The 20,606-nt window shown below is 37.5% G+C and overlaps 1 protein-coding gene across 1 annotated transcript in view; it reads right to left on the reverse strand.

Annotated features, from left to right (window-relative positions):
* Positions 1-1,598: 1,598 nt before the first annotated feature.
* The window catches only part of LOC127411746 (orexin receptor type 2-like), a 162,892-nt gene continuing 143,884 nt past the window's right edge, over positions 1,599-20,606 (reverse strand). The window contains exons 4-7 of the mRNA XM_051647478.1: positions 10,150-10,265; positions 9,151-9,371; positions 3,230-3,351; positions 1,599-1,768 (exon numbers count right to left, since the gene is read on the reverse strand). Of these exons, the coding sequence (XP_051503438.1) occupies positions 1,599-1,768; positions 3,230-3,351; positions 9,151-9,371; positions 10,150-10,265 (629 nt within the window). The remainder of the gene's footprint in view (positions 1,769-3,229; positions 3,352-9,150; positions 9,372-10,149; positions 10,266-20,606) is intronic.

A 20,606-nucleotide genomic window follows, 5' to 3' on the forward strand; every position in this document is an offset into this window, starting at 1 on the left:
AGATGGGAACTCCTTCAATACTGTTTAAAAAGCATCCCAGGGTGATACCTCAAGAAGTTGGTTGAGAAAATGTCAAGAGTACATGTCTGCAAAATCTAGGCAAAGGGTGACTACTTTGAAGATGCTAAATTTTGTTTAGTCACAACATAATTCCCATAGTTCCATTTATGTTATTCCATAGTTTTGATGACTTTACTATTATTCTAAAATGTGAAGAAAAAAATGTATAATAAAGAATGAGTAAGTGTTTCAAAACTTTTGACCGGTAGTGTAAGTGAAATCCACACAATTAGTTGAACAAATTATTGTTTTCTTTCCATAAAGTGACTGAATTTGTTAAAATGTTTATTCCAAATAAAACCTGAGATTATTGTGATTTACAGCCATGTACTGTGTATGTATGTATTTATTTATTTTTTTTACTTCAAGTGTTGTGCCACACACTTTTGTCTCTATAGAGTTGGAGAGGGGCATTTACCTTATCGTCATGGCAAAGGTTCACAATAAAGTCAGATTATTTCAGGATTTGTTTGAGTTTGTTGGAAAATCACTTGGTGAAAACAAACACCAACAAATTGGAGCAGCGTGAACTAGCCATTAAAACAATTAGGCATTAGCCAAATAGTCAAATTATATAATATGTCTAAAGAAGGAATACAAATATCTATATACAATATCATGGTTCTGTTGGTAAGATGAAGCATGCATTATATAAGTTTCTGTGCCACTAGAGGCAACGTTAAAAAAAATAAAAATAATGATTGTTTCTCATGTTTTCCAAACATTCCCACCATCTGCATTGTGTCTGGCTGGTTTGGAACATCGAAAACAATTACACAAATAACCTTTAAAGATCTTTTTTGTATACTTAAAAGAAAATATTGGTAGCAATTTGATGAAGAGCACACAGTTCAGGAATCTATTTGTTGCAGTTTCCTTCATGTTTCCTCTTGAAGAATGTTTACTCAACATCACAGTTTGTTTCAAAAACACCATCATTTTCATGCACATCATCTGTGGGGATTACAGGGTTCATCACCTGTTGCTGCTCCACTAGTCATGCGGTGAGCAGAAAAATAACCCTTGACTCAGAGGATAAAAATTTCTGTTCCACCAAGGGCTTGTGTGATCTTATAGACCTTATTCACTGTAGCAGCATCTTTTATTTTTGACAGGAATGACAACGAGGCTGTGAGGGACAGATGTACAGTCTCTTCAATGTTTCGTACTGTTGTTTAAAGCGTTTTTGGATCGTTCCGGTGACGAAACATTGAAAAATATCTTATTTACAAAAAACTACAGACAATATGAGTTGTGTAAAAATAGATGTAATTTAGGAGCTTTTTGATAGCTTTATACATTCAATGACATTCCCGTCAAAAATCAAATATGGCGCTACTGCAAATAAGGTCTATTTTAGACACCAAGTAATTTTCTAAAAGTGTGTGTAATTTACTGAGGCTAATATGTCTGTTCAATCTTTCCATCCATTTTAGTTCCCCAGGTTGAAGCACATGACACGTGTTCTGTCTTCTAATCGGTGACCACTGAAGTGGCACCCTGTAGTTTTAACCCAGCACACTTTGCCCACAAAGGAGCTACACTGCCTGGTCAGATATCCTGGAGATGTTGTCAAAATTGTTGACTTGGGTGGACAGAGATTTGCGGCTATCCGTGCTGGTTCTCACTCGAACTCTCTCCTTGTGCGGCTTATTCCTACAGGAGCAATGACAGATGAATGCTGCTTTGAACTCCTCTCGAAATTTACCTACAAGGAAGAAATATTCAAGATTTTACTTTAAACATAAAACCTTAAAGGAATAGAGTGCAACAGTGCCCGCCCACTTTTTCAGCCGTCTTGGTTCTGGAAGTATTTTTCCCATTCATTTTTTACATTGAGATTTAATCAAATTCTTCATAAACGTGTTCTAAGCCATGAACCAAACCAACCAGCTCAGGCGTGAATCACTGAATTATTATTATTATTATTATTATTATTTGTAAGTATTTAATTATCTGAAAAATTACATTAAAAAAATGAAGACTGTGTACTTAACATCTTTCAAGAGGGAATGAATTACAATCACAGGAAGCATTGGAAATTATGTAATCAGATAAAAAACTATTTAAAATGGTTGATTATATGTATAAAAGCCATACATTTAAAATATATTGCATAATATTCAGATATCTAAAAATATATAAGCAGTGATAAGGAGTGAGGGAGACCTACTCAATTGCGGTTACAGTACGTCATGTGAGTGGGCGGTCACTGCAGGGCTCTTTTGGCGCACTTTGTTTGGCGCGATTCTCTGATTGGTGGATTGTTTCCTCTTAAGGGTAGTGTATTTTTATTTTTTATTTTTTTTAACCAGGAATTACACTATCAAATGCATTTTTTAAATTTTTTTTTAAGAAGAATAACATGGACCGATGGCTTCAAAAGAATTATCTACCATCGATTTTAACAAACTCAGAGCTCATGGTAGGTCTTACTTTGATGTATAAGTTATCGTTAATAATCAATTCCCCTATGGAAAAAAAGATTATAATAAATGAACTACTTCTGGAACCAGATTGTTTCATTCAAAAATACAAACTGGAGTTGTTGGAGATGGAATGGAGATGTTAGGCATGGTATGGATTTACAGCCTCAGTCACCATTCACTTTCATTGCTTCTTTGTTTTTCTATACAATGAAAGTGAATAGTGACTGATATTTACCTAACATCTCCTTTCATGCCCTACGGAGAAAACATGAGGTTGAGTAAAATGATTTATAATTTTTGGGTAAGCTATCCCTTTAAATAACTCTTTTTTCATTTTTTATTTTTTATTTTTATTTCTTTTAAGCTTTCAAAGTCTGACTTTTGGTCACAATTGCTATGGGTGGGATTAAATGCATGAATTCATCTTCAGTTGGAGCCCTGAATCCTACAATCTGCTCTGAATTATTTCTAAAGCATCCTTGAAATGACCAGGTAATGACGGAGTTACTGGATGTTATTAAGCCTGTGCTGCAGCGCACAAAGAGAATATAGCAATGCTAATGAACAATTAATTAAGGTGTGCTTATTTGAGATGAAAGGTGGAGGATGTTTCTGCCGGCATTTCAAAGCAGTGAAGTCTTGTGTGTTTGCTGGCAGTTCTGGGAATTAAAGGTGTAAAGCTGCAGTGGTAACAGCAGATGGAGTAAATGGCATGTAGCAGTGAGGTGTCAGCCTCTTACCACTGAGGAAATTGTAGATAATGGGGTTGGCTGCACTGTTGGCATATATGAGCCAGTGTGAGAAGGTGAACCAGGCATATACGGTCTCTCGATTGTCTGTGTTCTTAAATGCACCAAATACTCTGGAGATGAAAAGGAGGAAAAAATATTCAAATGTACAATAACTAGATATTTTATATTTTCTAAAGAAATTGTGAGTGGTGCTTGCCTGTGCAAAATTTGCTGCCATGATTTTAAGGAGTTCTGTGTATTTTTTTTATGTTTCTATCTGGTTGCTAAGGTGTAGCATGTGCCACCTACTTTTATGCAAAATGGTAACTAGTGCGTTGTGGGTGGTTGTTGCTTACGGCTTACTATGAAAAGATCCCATGAACACCCTAGCAACTGCATAGCGATGCCCTGGCAATCATCCACAACATTAACATCGTAGTACCACTCACATTTTCTTCAGAAAATCAAAAAATCTAATCTAGTAACAAATTACTATTGAAAGAAAAAATAAAGGCATCAAGGCAGAATTATTTTTTTATTTTTTTTTATAATTAAGATGAGTTATTGCAAACGATAACTAGACAGGAATTAATTATAGTTTCTTGATTACATTTTTTTTTTTTTTTTTTTTTTTTTACTCAAAAGGACCACATAATTAACAGATTCTATCTCAACAGTCTGTTTCATGCCTTAAAAAAGTGTTTTGTGGCTAATTTCACATGGTAGATTGTACTATCAGGACACATAGTTTTTACTTTAACATTAGTGTTCACTTCTTTTTTAATGATAATACAATTTCACATCTGTTAACCTAAGCTAACGCATGAGTACACTGCATGGAACATTGCAAGACACATGGAGACACATTAGTTTTTTCTTACAGTATATATATATATATATATATATATATATAACAAAAACATTTGGATTTTGGGATTATATGAAGATACAGAAGCAACTTAGACCACTGAAATTGATTGAAGAACTGTGGTGAATTTTCCAAGAAGCTTGAATCATCCTATCTGCCAACAACCAAGAAAAACTGTGTCTAGGTGTACTTAGGAGAATTGGGTCTGTTTTCAAGGCAAAGGTTGTCACACCAAATATTAATATAGCTTTTGTTTATGTTTACTGGACTTTGTATGATGTTAATTGATAAATGAAAACTATTTATGCCATTATTTTTAAAGAAATCCTCACTATGCAACCTAAAACTTATGCAGAGTCCTATATATCCTATATATATATATATATATATATATATATATATATATATATATATATATATATATATATATATATATATTATATTTATGGCCACACTTTATATTAGGTGTCTTTAACTACTATGTACTAACATTAAAATACATACAATACAATGTACAAGATTCACATTTGCTGCTACTGAGGTTGAGGTACGGGTAGGTTTAGGGTTTAGATTAGGGTTAGGGTTCTGGGTAAGGGTTGGGGTAGGTTTAGGGGTAAGGGTAATAGTGTAACTATAGATGTAATTACATGCAAGTACTTTAAATGTAAGTACAATGCAACAACGCATTTTTACATTTTCAATAAAACATCGTTTAGTATGTTTTTTAAGTGATTTGAATTATGGGACACTAGAAATGTCCTCATAAACCACATTTTTAGCATAATACACTTGTAATCACCAGTTTATAACCTAAAAAAAAAGTCCTTGTAAACCATTTAAACCTGCCCACACACACACACACAATGTTGGTGCAGCTATCATTATGAGGACTCTCCATAAAAATAATTATTTTTATACTGTACAAACTATAGATTCTATCCCCTAACCCTACCCTTAAACCTAACCCTCACAAAAAACTTTCTGCATTTTTACATTTTCAATAAAACATAATTTAGTATATTTTTTAAATGATTTAAATTATGGGGACACAAGAAATGTCCTCATAAACCACATTTATAGTGTAATACCCTTGTAATTACCAGTTTGTAACCTAAAAAAAAGTCCTTGTAAACCACTTAAACCTGCTCACACACACACACACACACACACACACACACACACACACACACACACATATATATAAATAGTTCATATACTTTATAAAAAAGTGTAGAGGTGTTAATCTTATGAAAACTGTCAGGAGCATATGCAGGTCTCAAAAGAAAGCAATACAAAATTAAATATACTTTTTAATGAAAAGAAATATGTATATTAACATAAAAAATAAATTTTAAAAGCATTAAGTAGTTTTTGCCATTTTTGTTGGCATTTACATGACAATTATTCCAATTTGTTCAACAACAACAACAACAAATATATATATATATATATATATATTATTTAAAATGTAAAGTAGGCCTTTTATTTTATACATCATGGTAGTTTTGTTGTACTTCCATTAATTTATGCGGAAAGTTAAATCAATAAAAAAATGGGGGGGGGGCCAAAGGAAAAAAAAAATTACTTTTGGGGTGCCCTTGTGTCAGTGATGCCTGTAGCTGTACGGCCATATGCACTGTATGTACCATGAGCGTTCCGACTAACCTGAAAATTTACTCTCAGAATATTTCGTTCATGAAGTGTGTCCCGTGTATTTTTGTTGGATGTTTAAAAGAAATAGCGATGACCAATTTGCTAATGAATAATTATTTGGAGTCAGTTCTTTTCAGTGAATTGGTAAAACAGGCTTGCAAAACTGTCTTGAATCGATTCATGATTCGGTACAATTTGTTCTGACCACTCTCTCACTGAATCATTATTACCAGAGGTTTCTCACACAGTAAAACAATATCAGGATATTTATGAACACAGAGAAAAAACAGCGCTGGATACAATGTAAATTTACCTACAGTCAACTGAAACAAAAGGCTGTCTTTCTGAGAGGTAACTTTGAGAAACTTCAGCTAGTGCTGTCATGTGAACAAGGGGCTATTCAAACTGTTCGCGCCGTTTTTCATGTAAATATTCGCTAGACATTTCGCTGTGTTTTTAGGATCTCTCATGAGAGCGCTGCATTTTTAGAAGCCGTGTCAAGGTAAAAATAACTTCTTTAACTGATAAAATGTGTCTTGAGACACCTGCGTTCTACTCTTTTCGTTGTGGTGAGTTTTGCTTTTTTAGTGTGAGAACGCATCTGTTCTGAACGGTTACTGAAAGAAATGTTTAGCCCAGGGTTTCTCAACCACTGGGTCACGAGATCTTTTCTGTCATGAGTACAAATGACCAATTAGAAGGATAGAACTGTATATTTGCAATGTTTGGGGCAACAGTGACCTCTATTATCGAATCGAGTTAATCTCCAGGTTTAAGTAAATTTCATTTTTCCAATTTTGAATTGCATATGGAAAGAACAAATTATATACGGATTACATATAACTAGATTCTTTGTTTTCAAATGATTATCTGTCCCATTTTTAGATTAGATTTTTTCCATCTGAAAATTTAAAACACGGCCAATGCGCCACGTGCTGTTTTCTGAAGGAATTTACAGATGGTGACTAAGATTGCACCCCACACCCAAACCATAAAAATTATTCCTATGCCCCTCCAAGTGCAAGTAAAGCATTGAATTGAATTGTATCATCATGGCGCTAACCCTACCTAAATGTACCCTAACTAAATATTTGTAATCAATATATCGAGATATTCTGTGAATTTTTTGGTAGGGATTCCATAGGGATTCTTGGGAAATCATGCATGTATCTGACATAATTATTCAATTCAAACGGGGTAGACAGTCCCGTACTTTCGCAGCTAACGTCTTGGTTACTGATGTAACCTCTGTTCCCTGATGGAGGGAATGAGACATTGTGTCGATGTAGTGACACTAGTTCGCTCTTGAGAGCCCCAATCACCTTTGCTTTATTCAGAAAAGGCCAATGAAAATTGGCGAGTGGAATTTGTATGCCGCTCTCCACCCCGGACATACGGGTATAAAAGGAGATGGCATGCGCCACTCATTCAGATTTGTGCTGAGGAGCCGAGAGAGAGTCCCGGCCATGTCAGCGGTCGGTTCAGCGCTGCGGCAGGAGGGACACAACGTCTCGTTCCCTCCATCAGGGAACAGAGGTTACATCAGAAACCAAGACGTTCCCTGTCTGTCACTCACTCGACGTTGTGTCGATGTAGTGACATTAGAGGTTCCTATACAAAACGCCGCAGGTGCTGAACCATCTCACGAGGTACAGAGGAGCGGACATGGGCATGCTGCTGCGTGCCTCGCAGTGAGCGCTCGACCACGTCGTGACCTTCCAGCGAGTTAGGTAAGGCGTCTCAGTCCTGTTAAGGGTGGGAGGAGGCATTTACCCAAGGTGGCTACAGGCCTTTCCTGATTTTTGTATTAAGAAATTTCCTGCCGAGCACCTGACAGAATAGCACTGGGGAAGTGCTCTTCCCTCTCCAGGAGGGAGAGCACTACAGAGACCACATCCTACCGGAGGGAGGTTAACATGTGGAGAATACCTCACATGGACTTACCGACCAGGAAGTTCACATATGGAATGATGTCACTGGGGAGGACCCTATCTACACAGAGGGTACACACCAACAGTGGCCGAGGCAGAGGGAAGCTCTGTCGAGGGGAAACACAGGGTTCACAGAGGGGAAACCGAACAGTGGAAATGCATCATACCGGATTACTGAGGGGGGAATCACCACATATGGAGCACTGAGCCCAAGTACACGGGCTCATCTGGAAAGGGGCATACCACGAGTACCGGGCCTGGTGGCATTACTCCTCTGCTGAGTTCATCAATGAACAGTGCTTAAGAAATTAATAAGGCGTCCAGTGTTCACCAGTTGCGGGGAACTGTTGTGGACAAGATAGCACACATTATCACCTTGAAAGGGGAAAGGCGCTAATGCAAGCGATACACCTGACCGGCTGCCCGGCCTACCTGTTGTTACCCCGTAACACTCAGGTTGAAACCGGTTCTATGAACAGATTGCAGAACATCACAAAGGTATTGGGTGTAGCTCAACCCGCTGCTCTGCATATGTCTGTTAGAGAGGCACCCCTCGCCAGTGCCCAGGAGGACGCAACACCTCTAGTGGAGTGTGCCCAGACTCCCAAGGGGCACGGCAGGTCTTGTGATTGGTAAGCCAAAGAAATGCCATCCACAATCCAATGGGCCAGCCTCTGTTTTGAGACAACTTTCCCCTTCTGCTGTCCTCCAAAACAGACAAAGAGCTGCTCCAAGCATCTAAAGCTCTGCGTGTGGTCCAGATAGATGTGCAGGGCACGAACTGGACACAGCAATGACAAGGCTGGGTCTTCCTCCTCTGAAGGGAGCACTTGCAGGTTCACCACCTGATCCCGAAACGGAGTGGTGGGAACTTTGGGCACATAACCGCCATCAACTTTTATACCCGTATGTCCGGGGCGGAGAGCGGCATGCAAATTCCACTCACCAATTTTCATTGGCCTTTTCTGAATAAAGCAAAGGTGATTGGGGCTCTAAAGAGCGAATCCCTAGTGTCACTACATCGACACGACGTCGAGTGAGTAACAGACAGGAAACAGCAGCACTTTTTCTGCAGCCTAGAACTCTTTTCATTAATGCAATTAGTTCATTAGAGTTGCTGATTGATGATGCAGTTACATGGTCAGTGGTGTATTGTATTTAATGAACATAATTCGAAGCAAAGATAGCGAGTTTTAGTAGAGAATTAAGCTGAGAAAGAACTTGAGGCAACAGTGGAACTGTTTCAAGCCATGTGCATCTCCAGCACAAAAGCTCATTGTTGCTTGCTTTATTTTGGTGCCACTATTAATATCTCTCTGTGATCTATCTAGTTTCTTATTGTTTGAATTTGGGAATAAAAATTGACAATTGTGAGACTGAAGCACAGATTGAATTCAAACCTGTGTCTCCATTAGCACAACCTCTCTTACGTGTCATAAGCACATGCAACACCCCCTGTGCAGCAGCATTGTGTTTACCTCTTCATGATGTTTAGCACACTAATGGGCAGGTAACAGAGGGCGAAGACAAACAGCACCACCATCAGCATGCGCGCTGTCTTCCGTCGGGCTTTCACCTGTTTGATTTCGGCTGACACGGTGCTGGTTCTGACCTTAACCGATTCTCCTGAGCTTGTAGCCTGAGCAGAACACTGCAGCGACTTCCATTTTCTCTGAAGCCCCGATGACGTCCCAGGAATCTGTATTTGGGGGGGGGGGTCAAAAAAATCTTTGTGTTCTGCAGAATAAAGAAAGTCATACACATCTGGGATGGCATGAAGGTGAGTAAATGATGAGATAAGTTCATTTTTGGGTGAACTAACACTTTTAAGGGGCCATGGGTTAAGGAATGGGTAGCTCAGTGATAAAATACGCTGGCTACCAACCCTAGAGTTCGCTAGTTCGAATCCCAGGGTGTGCTGAGTGACTCTAGCCAGGTCTCCTAAGCAACCAAATTGGCCCAGTTACTAGGGAGGGTAGAGTCACATGGGGTAACCTCCTCATGGTCACTATAATGTGGTTCGTTCTCGGTGGGGCGCGTGGTGAGTTGAGTGTGGTTGCCACGGTGGATGGCATGAAGCCTCCACCTGCGCTATGTTTCTGTGGCAACACGCTCAACAAGCCACGTGATAAGATGTGTGAGTTGACGGTCTAAGACGCAGAGGCAACTGGGATTCGTCCTCCGCCACCTGGACTGAGGCGAATCACTACGCAACCACGAGGACTTAAAAGCAGATTGGAAATTGGGCATTCCAAATTGGGAGAAAAAGGGGAAAAATCCCAACAAAAAAAAAACACATGTATGATATGCCCTTTTAAGATTTTTGTATTTTTACTTAATTTGTTTTTATTTCATAGCATTATAGAATGTTTAAAATCACATAATTGAATCACAGTATTATGAATGTAGTTAAGAATGCAGTTGATGGACATTAGTGCAAAGCATTTAGTGTTTACATGTCTGGAATGATTACGTACCTGTTGACACCAGAGTTTATGGCAGATCTGAATGTATGCCAGCACCATCAAACATAATGGAGCAAAATATGTGACTATAAAGAAGCAGGTGTGGTAGATTTTGGGGTAGATTTCATCTACAAAAGAGAGTGTAAAATAGGATTAATTAAATATAATACTTGAAATAATAAATAGTACATAACATGCTGTAGACAAAAAAGCAATAAAATCAATCACATTAAACAAGAGGGATAAACACAACATTTGTAAAAAATAAATGAGTCACAATGCTAAACACACACACACACACACACACAGAACCAGGGCATCAATATGTGGAGCTCTACAGCCATATTTTGGTCATTGTTGGCATTGCAAGTCATCTGTTGATTTTCAGCTGATGACAGCAATCTGACACACTCTCTCTCTCACACACACACACACACAAATGCACGCACGCACGCACACACGTTTGCAAAATAGTTTTTTTTTTACTATAGAAAGTTTGAAACTGCAAAATGTTTACTCTGTTTTATACTCTAATTGAATTTTCAGAATGTTGCAGTTAATTTCTGTTTCTTAATGTTCATTTTCTTGACATTATTATGCATTTACTTTGAGTTATTACATTTTTATGTTTTAAATAAATTATTGGTAGAACTATTTTTATTCTGTGTCTTCTCTTTGTAACACCATGTTCAGGTTTGATTGCAAGCATAATGACATTAACTACAAAAACTGACACTTCAAATAAAATAAAAAATGCTAAACTTTGACAAATAATAGTTTGATAATGTCTAAATATATATCCAAATGCATATCTTGTGAAAAAATATAAAATTAAGTTACAAGCTATCAGACTATACAGTAGGTGACTACAGCCATCTACTGGCTGTTACTGGCATGACGTGGTTTTCAAGTCATGGTATTTATATTTTGTTCACCAGATGGTTGCAGTCTGCCTCCAATTTATGTCACATTCTCATATTTAGGTTCTGAATTTAAATAAATAAATAAATATACAATTTGCTTATTTGTATATGCAAATTAATGGTAATACCAAAGTCAGGTGCCATTTTTCAATACCATGGGATGGTAAATACAAGTGCTCCATAATGGGCTAAACAGTCTCTTAATATAGTCACGGCGAAAGGGTATTGTTAAGCACAATGAGTGATTGTATTCAAAACATACAGTAGCACAGACAAAACTGTTACTAAACAATACAAATATTAAGGACAACAATAGTTTTTTAATCATTTAGACTAATTGATGATTTTTAAATATATATATATATATATATATATATATATATATATATATATATATATATATATATATATATATATAGATATATATAGATATATATATATATAAATGGTGGTTACAGTAAGGCACTAACAGTGAAAGTGAATGGGGTCAGTCCATAAATGCTAAAATACACACTGTTTCAAAAGTATAGCCACAAGACATAAACATTATAAATATTAACATGATTTTAGTGTGATAAAATCACATACTAACCTTCCCTGTGTAAAATTAGATCCAATATTACCACTTTGTTGCCATGACAATGAAACCCTGTTATCCCAATATTCTATATAGCTTTAAACAGATAAAGTTAGTTAGCAATTTTAACTAAAATCATGTTAAAACTGGCCCCATTCACTTCCATTATAAGTATCTTACTGTGAACAGTCCTTTAAGGGAATGTGACAAGTTAATGAAACTAAACGTAATTGCTTTGTGATGACGTCCCTTTTTTTTTTTTTTTTTTTTTTTTTTTCATTCTATGAAATATTGAATACATCAGTCTTGGACATTGTTCAACCTTTTAAAACCTTTCAAACTCTTTTTATTATTATTCTCAATGTCATGTTATTGGAATCCGATATTAAACCTACACTGCAAAAAAAAAAAAAAAAAAAAAAAATGGTAAAAGGTACACTTATTTCACTTTATAAAGGCACTTTAGTTTACTAAATTTAACCGAATATTAATATTTAATATGTTAAAAGTTTTAAAACATATTTAAGATAATACATTTAAGTTAACATGGATTATGCTAATATAAATTCTAAAGATTTCTTCTCAACTATTATGTTCTCTTGCTTTAAGAATTTAATATCTGAGTCTCAATATAATAATTTAAAATATGCCCTGAACATTTTGGCTTTTAAGTGTAGATACTGTCATTTTCAATATCAAACTATATGTTTTCATATAAACCACACTTTAATTCCAAACCTTTGCATAAACTATTTGAAATAAACATATTTATTCAGATCAAAGATTTTAGGCTTAATTTCAGCTGATGCCATAGCTTTATTAATATGAGATTAAAGTGAAATTGAAAGTAGATCTTAACATTTCAGCTCTTTTGAGCGACCATGTCCGCTGTTCACATGTACTCTCTGAAAGAGTCTTCTCAAAACTTCTCCAACTCTCTGGGGATCTTGAGTATTTGTCACTGATTTGGAACGCTGTCCACAGGCTGCAATGAATGAATTGTGTCATATAGCTGACAGTATGACAACAACTGATGCAATTTTGGGCTTTGTGACATGGTGTTGCCATTGCAGGTCACGGAGCGGATTTAGCCAAAGGTGTTTGATCAAATCATTAAACTGGGAGAGGATGTCAGTCACAATAAATTTGAGCAGATTTGCTAAAGGGTCTTGTTATCATTGCATGCTAGAAAATAATGCATTCTCTCTAGGGCTCTCGCAAATTGCTGCAATAGAAACAAAGCTCTGCTAAATATTGTAAATCTGAGCTGTCAATCTAAACAGCATGAGATGCTTTTAAAGAAATTTGTAACGCTCAGTAGGGTGTTTGATGAAGTGGGAAGTGTAATTTGAAAGACCCATATTGATAATAAGACTGCCATGTGCACTTAACAGTTCCGTCATGTGCAGGACACAATGGATTTATTTTAAAATACAGGGAGCTCATTTTCTGAGAGTCTCTCATGCGTCAAACAAGCCTCTCTGTGACAATGCACTTTCAAAACACTTCTGTCTGCATTAACTTTCTGTTTGTTGGTTGTTGAGTTTTTTTTTTTGTTTGTTTGTTTGTTTTTTTTTTCTCATTTGCTGCTTTTCTTAAGAAATGGCAAAGATATGAACAACAAATGTCTTTTAGCTGCCACTTCTCATAACTGCTCAAAACACATACCCTTGTGTGTGTCCCTCGTTTTGATGTGCTTAATTGATTTTTATCTCTTATTATATCTTAATCTCATATTAATAGTGCTAAGGCAAGCACAATGCACTGAAATTAAGCTTAGAATCTTTGATCTGGCAAGATTTGTTAATTTGTAAAGAGTTTATGCAAAGATTTGACATACAAATCTAGTTAATGTTGTTTGATACTGAACGATGTTTTATGATATCTGTAATTTGGTTTTTACAAATGTCAATTTCAATTTCAGATACCTATAGTGTTATTGTATCTAGTAAATGAAGATATCTTTAATTACATTTCAATTTAATTATATCAAGAATGTGTATTTTTGATATAAAGAATGAACGTTTTTACTAGTAGTAATTCCATTGCTGATATCAAGAATTAGCATTTTAACCAGTAAAAAATGAATTATACATATCTTTATACAACAGTTAGTTCTGGTCCTCAAATCTGATTGGATGAGTGGCGTTCTAAGAGTGCTGATAGCTCACACCGGCAGCACTGGGACTCTTTACTGTTTGTATCACTCAGCTTGTGTTTGTGGCGGTCCAAACTAATGTGTAAGAGCACTGCATATGTAAGAGCAGCCAGATGTGTGAATTTTCAATCATCCATGCAGACATTAAAGATTTGAGCCAGCAGGTAGCAACAAAAGGCCATCTTGTGTGTGCTCTGAGCGAGTTGAGCTGAGGTTGACAAACTGAGTGTCGTCAATCAGTATGCAAATTTCTTTGAAGTCATCCGGAACTATCTCTCACTCAAAGAATCAGAGTTAAACTAACAGCTTCAGCATTACTGCTGATCAAAGCTGAGAGTCATTGAGTTATCAAACACACATTTAGGTCGGTGTCAAAATAAAAAGAGTTCCCCTAGAAATATCCAAGAATTAAACTGGTGTCCTCCATGATTTCTCTCTGACAACAAAACACTTGTAGGATAATTTAGATAGCATGTATAGCAGCATCACTCCATGATTTGAGCGAATTACTATCACACTACAGCTGAGGAATAGAGTTAAACTAACATGACACATAATCACACACTCAGTCTCTCTCTCTCTTATACACACACTCCAATAACTTGTTAGAAACAGCCTAAGCTGTTGCTACGAGTTCTAAAATATGGTTTTTGAATTAGTAACGGAGGCTTGGGCGCATCTTTCAAACTTTGATGGCAGATCATGAATCTGTGGCGTAAGAAAGTACTTCCACACACAAGATAATTTTTCTTTTTGTCTTTTTTTTGGGGGGGGGGGGATATGGGAGTCCTTAGTTTTACTTACTTATTTATTTACTTGTTCATTGAACTGTTGTATAAAAGCAGTATCACACTCACAATCTTGCTGTATTGTCCATTTTTTAACATGCTGTGATTACTTGCGGCACAAGGCAAAACATCCTGAAATTTGGAGATGTGAAATTCTGTATTTATATTGGAAAAAAGGTGATTAAATGTTATTTTTATTGATTTTTTTCATCCAGCAAATTGTCTGTCACAAAGGAGATTACTCTTTGGCCCAATTATCATCATGTGGGTCTTTGGCTCCTTTCGATACAGGTTGCTATCATTGCTGAATAGCTGACTCATTGAGGGCCCATTGTTGGGACTCGTCAGGGGAGACATCCCACGTTTCTCAGCAGGGGGCTGCAAAAGACACTGCCTTTGAAGTCGTTTCATTTGTCATGGTGTCTTTTTGCTCAGCAAGGTGATGATCAATACAGACAGATTGAAATTTTTTTGCTGCACAGCACTATAAACGTTTGAATCTGCATAAGAGCTTAATTCTATTCACTGCCACAGATCGTGATGATATGATATCAGGCCTCATTTATTTGATGTGTAGCTTCTCATAAAATTCACAGCTTATAAAATTTAAAGACATAATTTACTGAAAAATCTGCACAAACAACTGCTAGCATGAGGCATTTGTAATTCACAATAATATATTGATGTCAAGTGGCTAATTATAAAACATTAAAGAGGTTATAATGATTTTATTGCATGTTGAAAACTCGACACAATTTATTTGATTATTATTTGATCATATTCTATTGCACACTACATTTTTGCCCAGTTGTAATATCTGAAACTTTTTATTTATATAGAAGAGTTTGGGGCTAGTTATCACACAGGATAGTTGTCACAAGTGCTATGTATTTGTAACTACAGTATAAGGTTTGCATTTACATTAACATTTACTCATATAGCAGCTGGTTTTATCCAAAGGGACTTACAAATGAGGAATACAGCAAAAGTGATTCATCTGTAGGAGGCAATAATATGAGAAGTGCTGCAATCCAACATTTAAAATTGCTCAGAGAAGCACAAGTAGAGAGGAAGGTGAGAGACAGTTGTGAAATAATATATATATTATTTTAAATGCAGTTTAAATGTATAACCATTGTTTTATATATATATATATATATATATATATATATATATATATATATATATATATATATATATATATATATATATATATATATATATATAACTTCAGTTGAAGTCAGAAGTTTACATACACCTTGGCCAAATACATTTAAATTCAGTTTTTCACAATTCCTGACTTTTAATTGTAGAAAACAGTCTTAGGTCAGTAAGGATTATTACTTTATTTTAAGAATGTGAAATGTCAGAATAATAGTAGAGAGAATTTTTTATTTCAGCTTTTATTTCTTTCATCACATTCCCAGTGGGTCAGAAGTTTACATACATTTTGTTAGTATTTGGTAGCATTGCCTTTAAATTGTTTAACTTGGCTCAAATGTTTTGGGTAGCCTTCTACAAGCTTCTCACAATAAGTTGCTGGAATTTTGGCCCATTCCTCCAGACAAAACTGGTGTAACTGTTTTGTCTGGGGGCAGTGGTGGCTCAGCGGTTAAGGCTCTGGGTTACTGATCAGAAGGTCGGGGGTTCAAGCCCCAGCACCGCCAAGATGCCACTGTTGGGCCCTTGAGCAAGGCCCTTGACCGTATCTGCTCCAGGGGTGCTGTATCATGGCTGACCCTACACTCTGACCCCAGCCTAGCTGGGATATGTGAAAAAAGAAGAATTTCACTGTATATGTGCTAATGTGTGATAAATAAAGAAGATTATGATTAACTGAGTCAGGTTTGTAGGCCGACTTACTCACACATGCTTTTTTAGTTCTGCCCACAAATTTTCTATCAGATTGAGGTCAGGGATTTATGATGATCACTCCAATACCTTGATTTTGTTGTCCTTAAGCCATTTTAGCCACAACTTTGGAGAAATGCTTGGGGTCATTGTCCATTTGGAAGCCCCATTTGCAACTGAGCTTTAACTTCATAGCTGATGTCTTGAGATTTTGCTTCAATATATCCACATCATTTTCCTTCCTCATGATGCCATCTATTTTGTGAAGTGCACCAATCCCTCCTGCAACAAACCACCCCCACAACATGATGGGTGCTGCCACCCCCATGCTTCACTGTTGGGATGATGTTTTTCAGCTTGCAAGCCTCACCCTTTTTCCTCCAAACATAACGATGGTCATTATGGCCAAAAAGTTCAATTTTTGTTTCATCAGACCACAGGAAATTTCTCCAAAAAGTAAGATCTTTGTCCCCACGTGCACTTGCAAACTGTAGCCTGGCTTTTTTTTTGGTGGTTTTCCTCCAGCATTTTCACAAGGTCCTTTTCTGTTGTGCTGGGATTGATTTACACTTTTTGTACCAAACTACGTTCATCTCTAGAAGACAGAATGTGTCTCCTTCCTGAGCAGTATGATGGCTGCATGGTCCCATGGTGTTTATACTTGCGTACCATTGTTTGTACAGATGAACGTGGTACCTTCAGGTGTTTGGAAATTGCTCCCAAGGATGAACCAGACTTGTGGAGGTCCACAATTTTTTTTTCTGAGGTCTTGGATGATTTCTTTTGATTTTCCCATGATGTCAAGCAAAGAGGCACTGAGTTTGAAGGTAGGCCTTAAAATACATCCACAGGTACACCTCTAATTCAGCACACCTCCTATCAGACGCTAACTGGCTAATTGTCTAAATGCTTGACATCATTTTCTGGAATTTTCCAAGCTGCTTAAAGGCACAATTAACTTAGTGTATGTACATTTCAGACCCAGTGGAATTGTCATATATTCAATTAAAAGTTAAACAATCTGTCTGTAAACAATTGTTGGAAAAATTACTCATGTCATGCACAAAGTAGATGTCCTAAACGACTTGCCAAAACTATAGTTTTCTAATATTAAATCTGTGGAGTGGTTAAAAAAACTAGTTTTTTAACCTAAGTGTATGCAAACTTTTGACTTCAACTGTATATATAGATAGGAGACAAAGGCAGGCCTACACACAGTCATAAAGCCTGATTGAGGCGAAAACGGCACCAAAATCAAACAAAGGGAGTCCAAACAGACTACAGGTCCCATCAAGCCTTGCTCAGTTTACACCTAGGTGTGAAATTCTGAAGGATCGAACTCTCAACTCCTATTGGATGAAACGCAAGACAGAACGTGTCCCTCAACCATGATGTCATCAAGAGTATAAAACCCCGGATATTCCTCCTAATCCTTGCTTCCAGCGACAGTATTTGCCACATCTAGTTGCAGCCCTGTTGCTCCCAGGTGTAGCCTCCCTGCCCAAGGAAGTAAAATACGTACCATAACTTTAGCCATACAATCTCCATCTCGCTGGATGAGCCGAGATTCTTTGTGTTCCACCGAGCATACTAACGGATCCGAAAGAGACTGCTGAGCAATCCGCGTCTCACCATTTTGCCTGCAGAAGTGAAGAAGATTTCTCTTCCTTCAACCGAGTCGGCTTCACTGATTTCTCCACCAACCCACTGAAAATCAGCCGCCGTACTGCCCGCCGACAGAGCGAGGAAATGGCCTCCTGTCATCACCCGGGCTTCGAGGAACTGAGATGGGGTCAAACAATGGACGAACACACATTCTACCCATGTCCTCACGCGACTCATGAGGTTTACGTCTGGGCAGAGATAGATTATTATAGTGTGTTATTCTTGTGTATCAAGGTTATTGCTTGTACAGTTTATGGACTGCTGAGTCCGCTCCTTGCTGCTAATAGTACTCAAGGTATTACTGTAGCTTACTGTTGCCACGAATGAGATTTATGGTGTTGTCATCCAACAACGTTGGGCTGTTTGTGCATTTCCACCATCGCAGGTGAGACCCACTGAGTTTATCCATTAAAGAACCAACGACCGTGGCGGACGGATTACGAGCCGATCACCACGTCTCTGAGTGATAAAACTCACGGTTGACATCTCTCCCACGATCACTAATCTGGCTTTGGTGCCATCACCCTGTTCTCTCTCTCTCGTACTAACCGCACACACACACGACCCCTCACAAACATACCCGCACATACATTTGGCGAACAGATAACTTTGCGATAGAGCCCAGCTTTGTCCCTAATTATCATACCAGCGAAGACACGTGTTAAACAGGCAGGCGCAATTAACCATAATCCTTCTCTCCTTACACACACACACACACACATCTACACTCCTCTCATGTATTATAGGCTTATCTGTTACCATATCTAATCATGTTACTGCTTAGTTTGTAGTTGGAAGTTTATCGAATGGATTGTATTGATTATTAATTGATTAGCATCAGTAAACTTTGTTATACTTTAAAGAGAAGTGTTTTGGTATTGTTCTGCATGCACCTGTGCCAAGGGCTGGCAGGGGATGTCAGTGTTCTCCGGACGTGACTTTCCTAAGAGAACAATCCTATATTGAGACTGCTATACTGTCTGGTTATTAGTCCCTGATTCAGGGTGATCAGGGTGGTGCCCTGGCAATATTAATTATATATATATATATATATATATATATATATATATATATATATATATATATATATATATTATTATTATTATTATTATTATTATTATTATTATTAATTTATTTTTATTTTTTTTAAGAAGAAGAAGAAGAAAGTAGGCATTAGTAGGACTGGGTCAAGTGCTAACAGAAGAGATGCAGTCAATGGTCCAGTTGCATAAATGCTTGCTTTATCTATGAGTCTTAAATTAGATTACTTATTTATTTATTTTTACAAAAGATTGAAATGTGTTCTCAGGACAAGGGTAGTTTTCATAAATGTCAAGTTGTCAAGTTCTCTAACTTTCTTCTCAAGGAGGAAGCGAGGGCCGGGTAAACATTCAACACAAGTCTTTTATTTTACACACTTTCTCGTCTAACACCACAAGGTTTGCTTTTCAGCACAACACAAAACACACAGAACACTCTGCTGCATGTGTTTCTCTCTCTCTCTCCTCCGGCAGACTGGACTGCTCTTTTATATCCCTCTCAGCTCTCACTGCAAACACAAACAGCTGTTTCCCCACAGGTGTCAATCCTTACCGTTCTTCCTCTCATGGCCTCGCTCTCCACAGACGTAGCTCGGCCATCCCCCATCACCACAATCACCTTTTACATTTTCAGTTTCATGAACTGTTTTATATTTCATGGTTGTTTTACTGTTTATTATTGCCGAAAAACCATTAACCTCCTGAGACCCCTGCTTGACTGCTATGTGCATTTTCCATTTCCCTTTTTGATTAGTAACTAGTAGCACTTAATAAAAAATTAAAAAAATAGCAAATAGATTTCTTCAAAATGTATGTCCACATATGTGGACAGTGGGACTACGTTGTGAGATTTTAAATAACACTAAGCTATAGAAAGTCAGTTCCCTATCTGTCAATCACTCAACGTTTTGTCGATGTAGTGACACTAGCGGTCACTCTTGGGAGCCCGAGACACCTCTGGTCTTTGATAAAAGGCCAATGAAAATTAGTGAGTGGTATTTGCATGCCACTCCCCCAGACATACGGGTATAAAAGGAGCTGGTATGCAACCACTCATTCAGATTTTCTCTTCGGAGCCGAACGGTCATGCTCACTGAGCTGAATACTACTGTTCATTCACCTCTGCTGGATCTGACGGCGCATCCCATCGGGAAGACCCCCAGTGATGCGCAGTCAGATCAGTGCTTTCCTTCCTGCAGGAGAGGTTGGAAGGAAGACTGTCCCCTTCCACCTTGAAGGTGTACATTGCCGCCATAGCAGCACACCACGACGCAGCCGACGGTAAGTCCTTAGGAAAGCACAATCTGATCATCAGGTTCCTAAGAGGCGCCAGGAGGCTGAATCCCTCCAGACCATGCCTCGTTCCCTCATCGGACCTCTGTAGTTCTTCAGGATCTACAGAGAGCCCTCTTTGAGCCTTTGCAGTCAGCCGAGCTTAAGGCATTCTCCTTGAAGATTGCCCTCCTG

Source organism: Myxocyprinus asiaticus, chromosome 21 (genome assembly GCF_019703515.2).
Source record: "Myxocyprinus asiaticus isolate MX2 ecotype Aquarium Trade chromosome 21, UBuf_Myxa_2, whole genome shotgun sequence".
In the NCBI taxonomy this organism is placed as follows: domain Eukaryota; kingdom Metazoa; phylum Chordata; class Actinopteri; order Cypriniformes; family Catostomidae; genus Myxocyprinus; species Myxocyprinus asiaticus.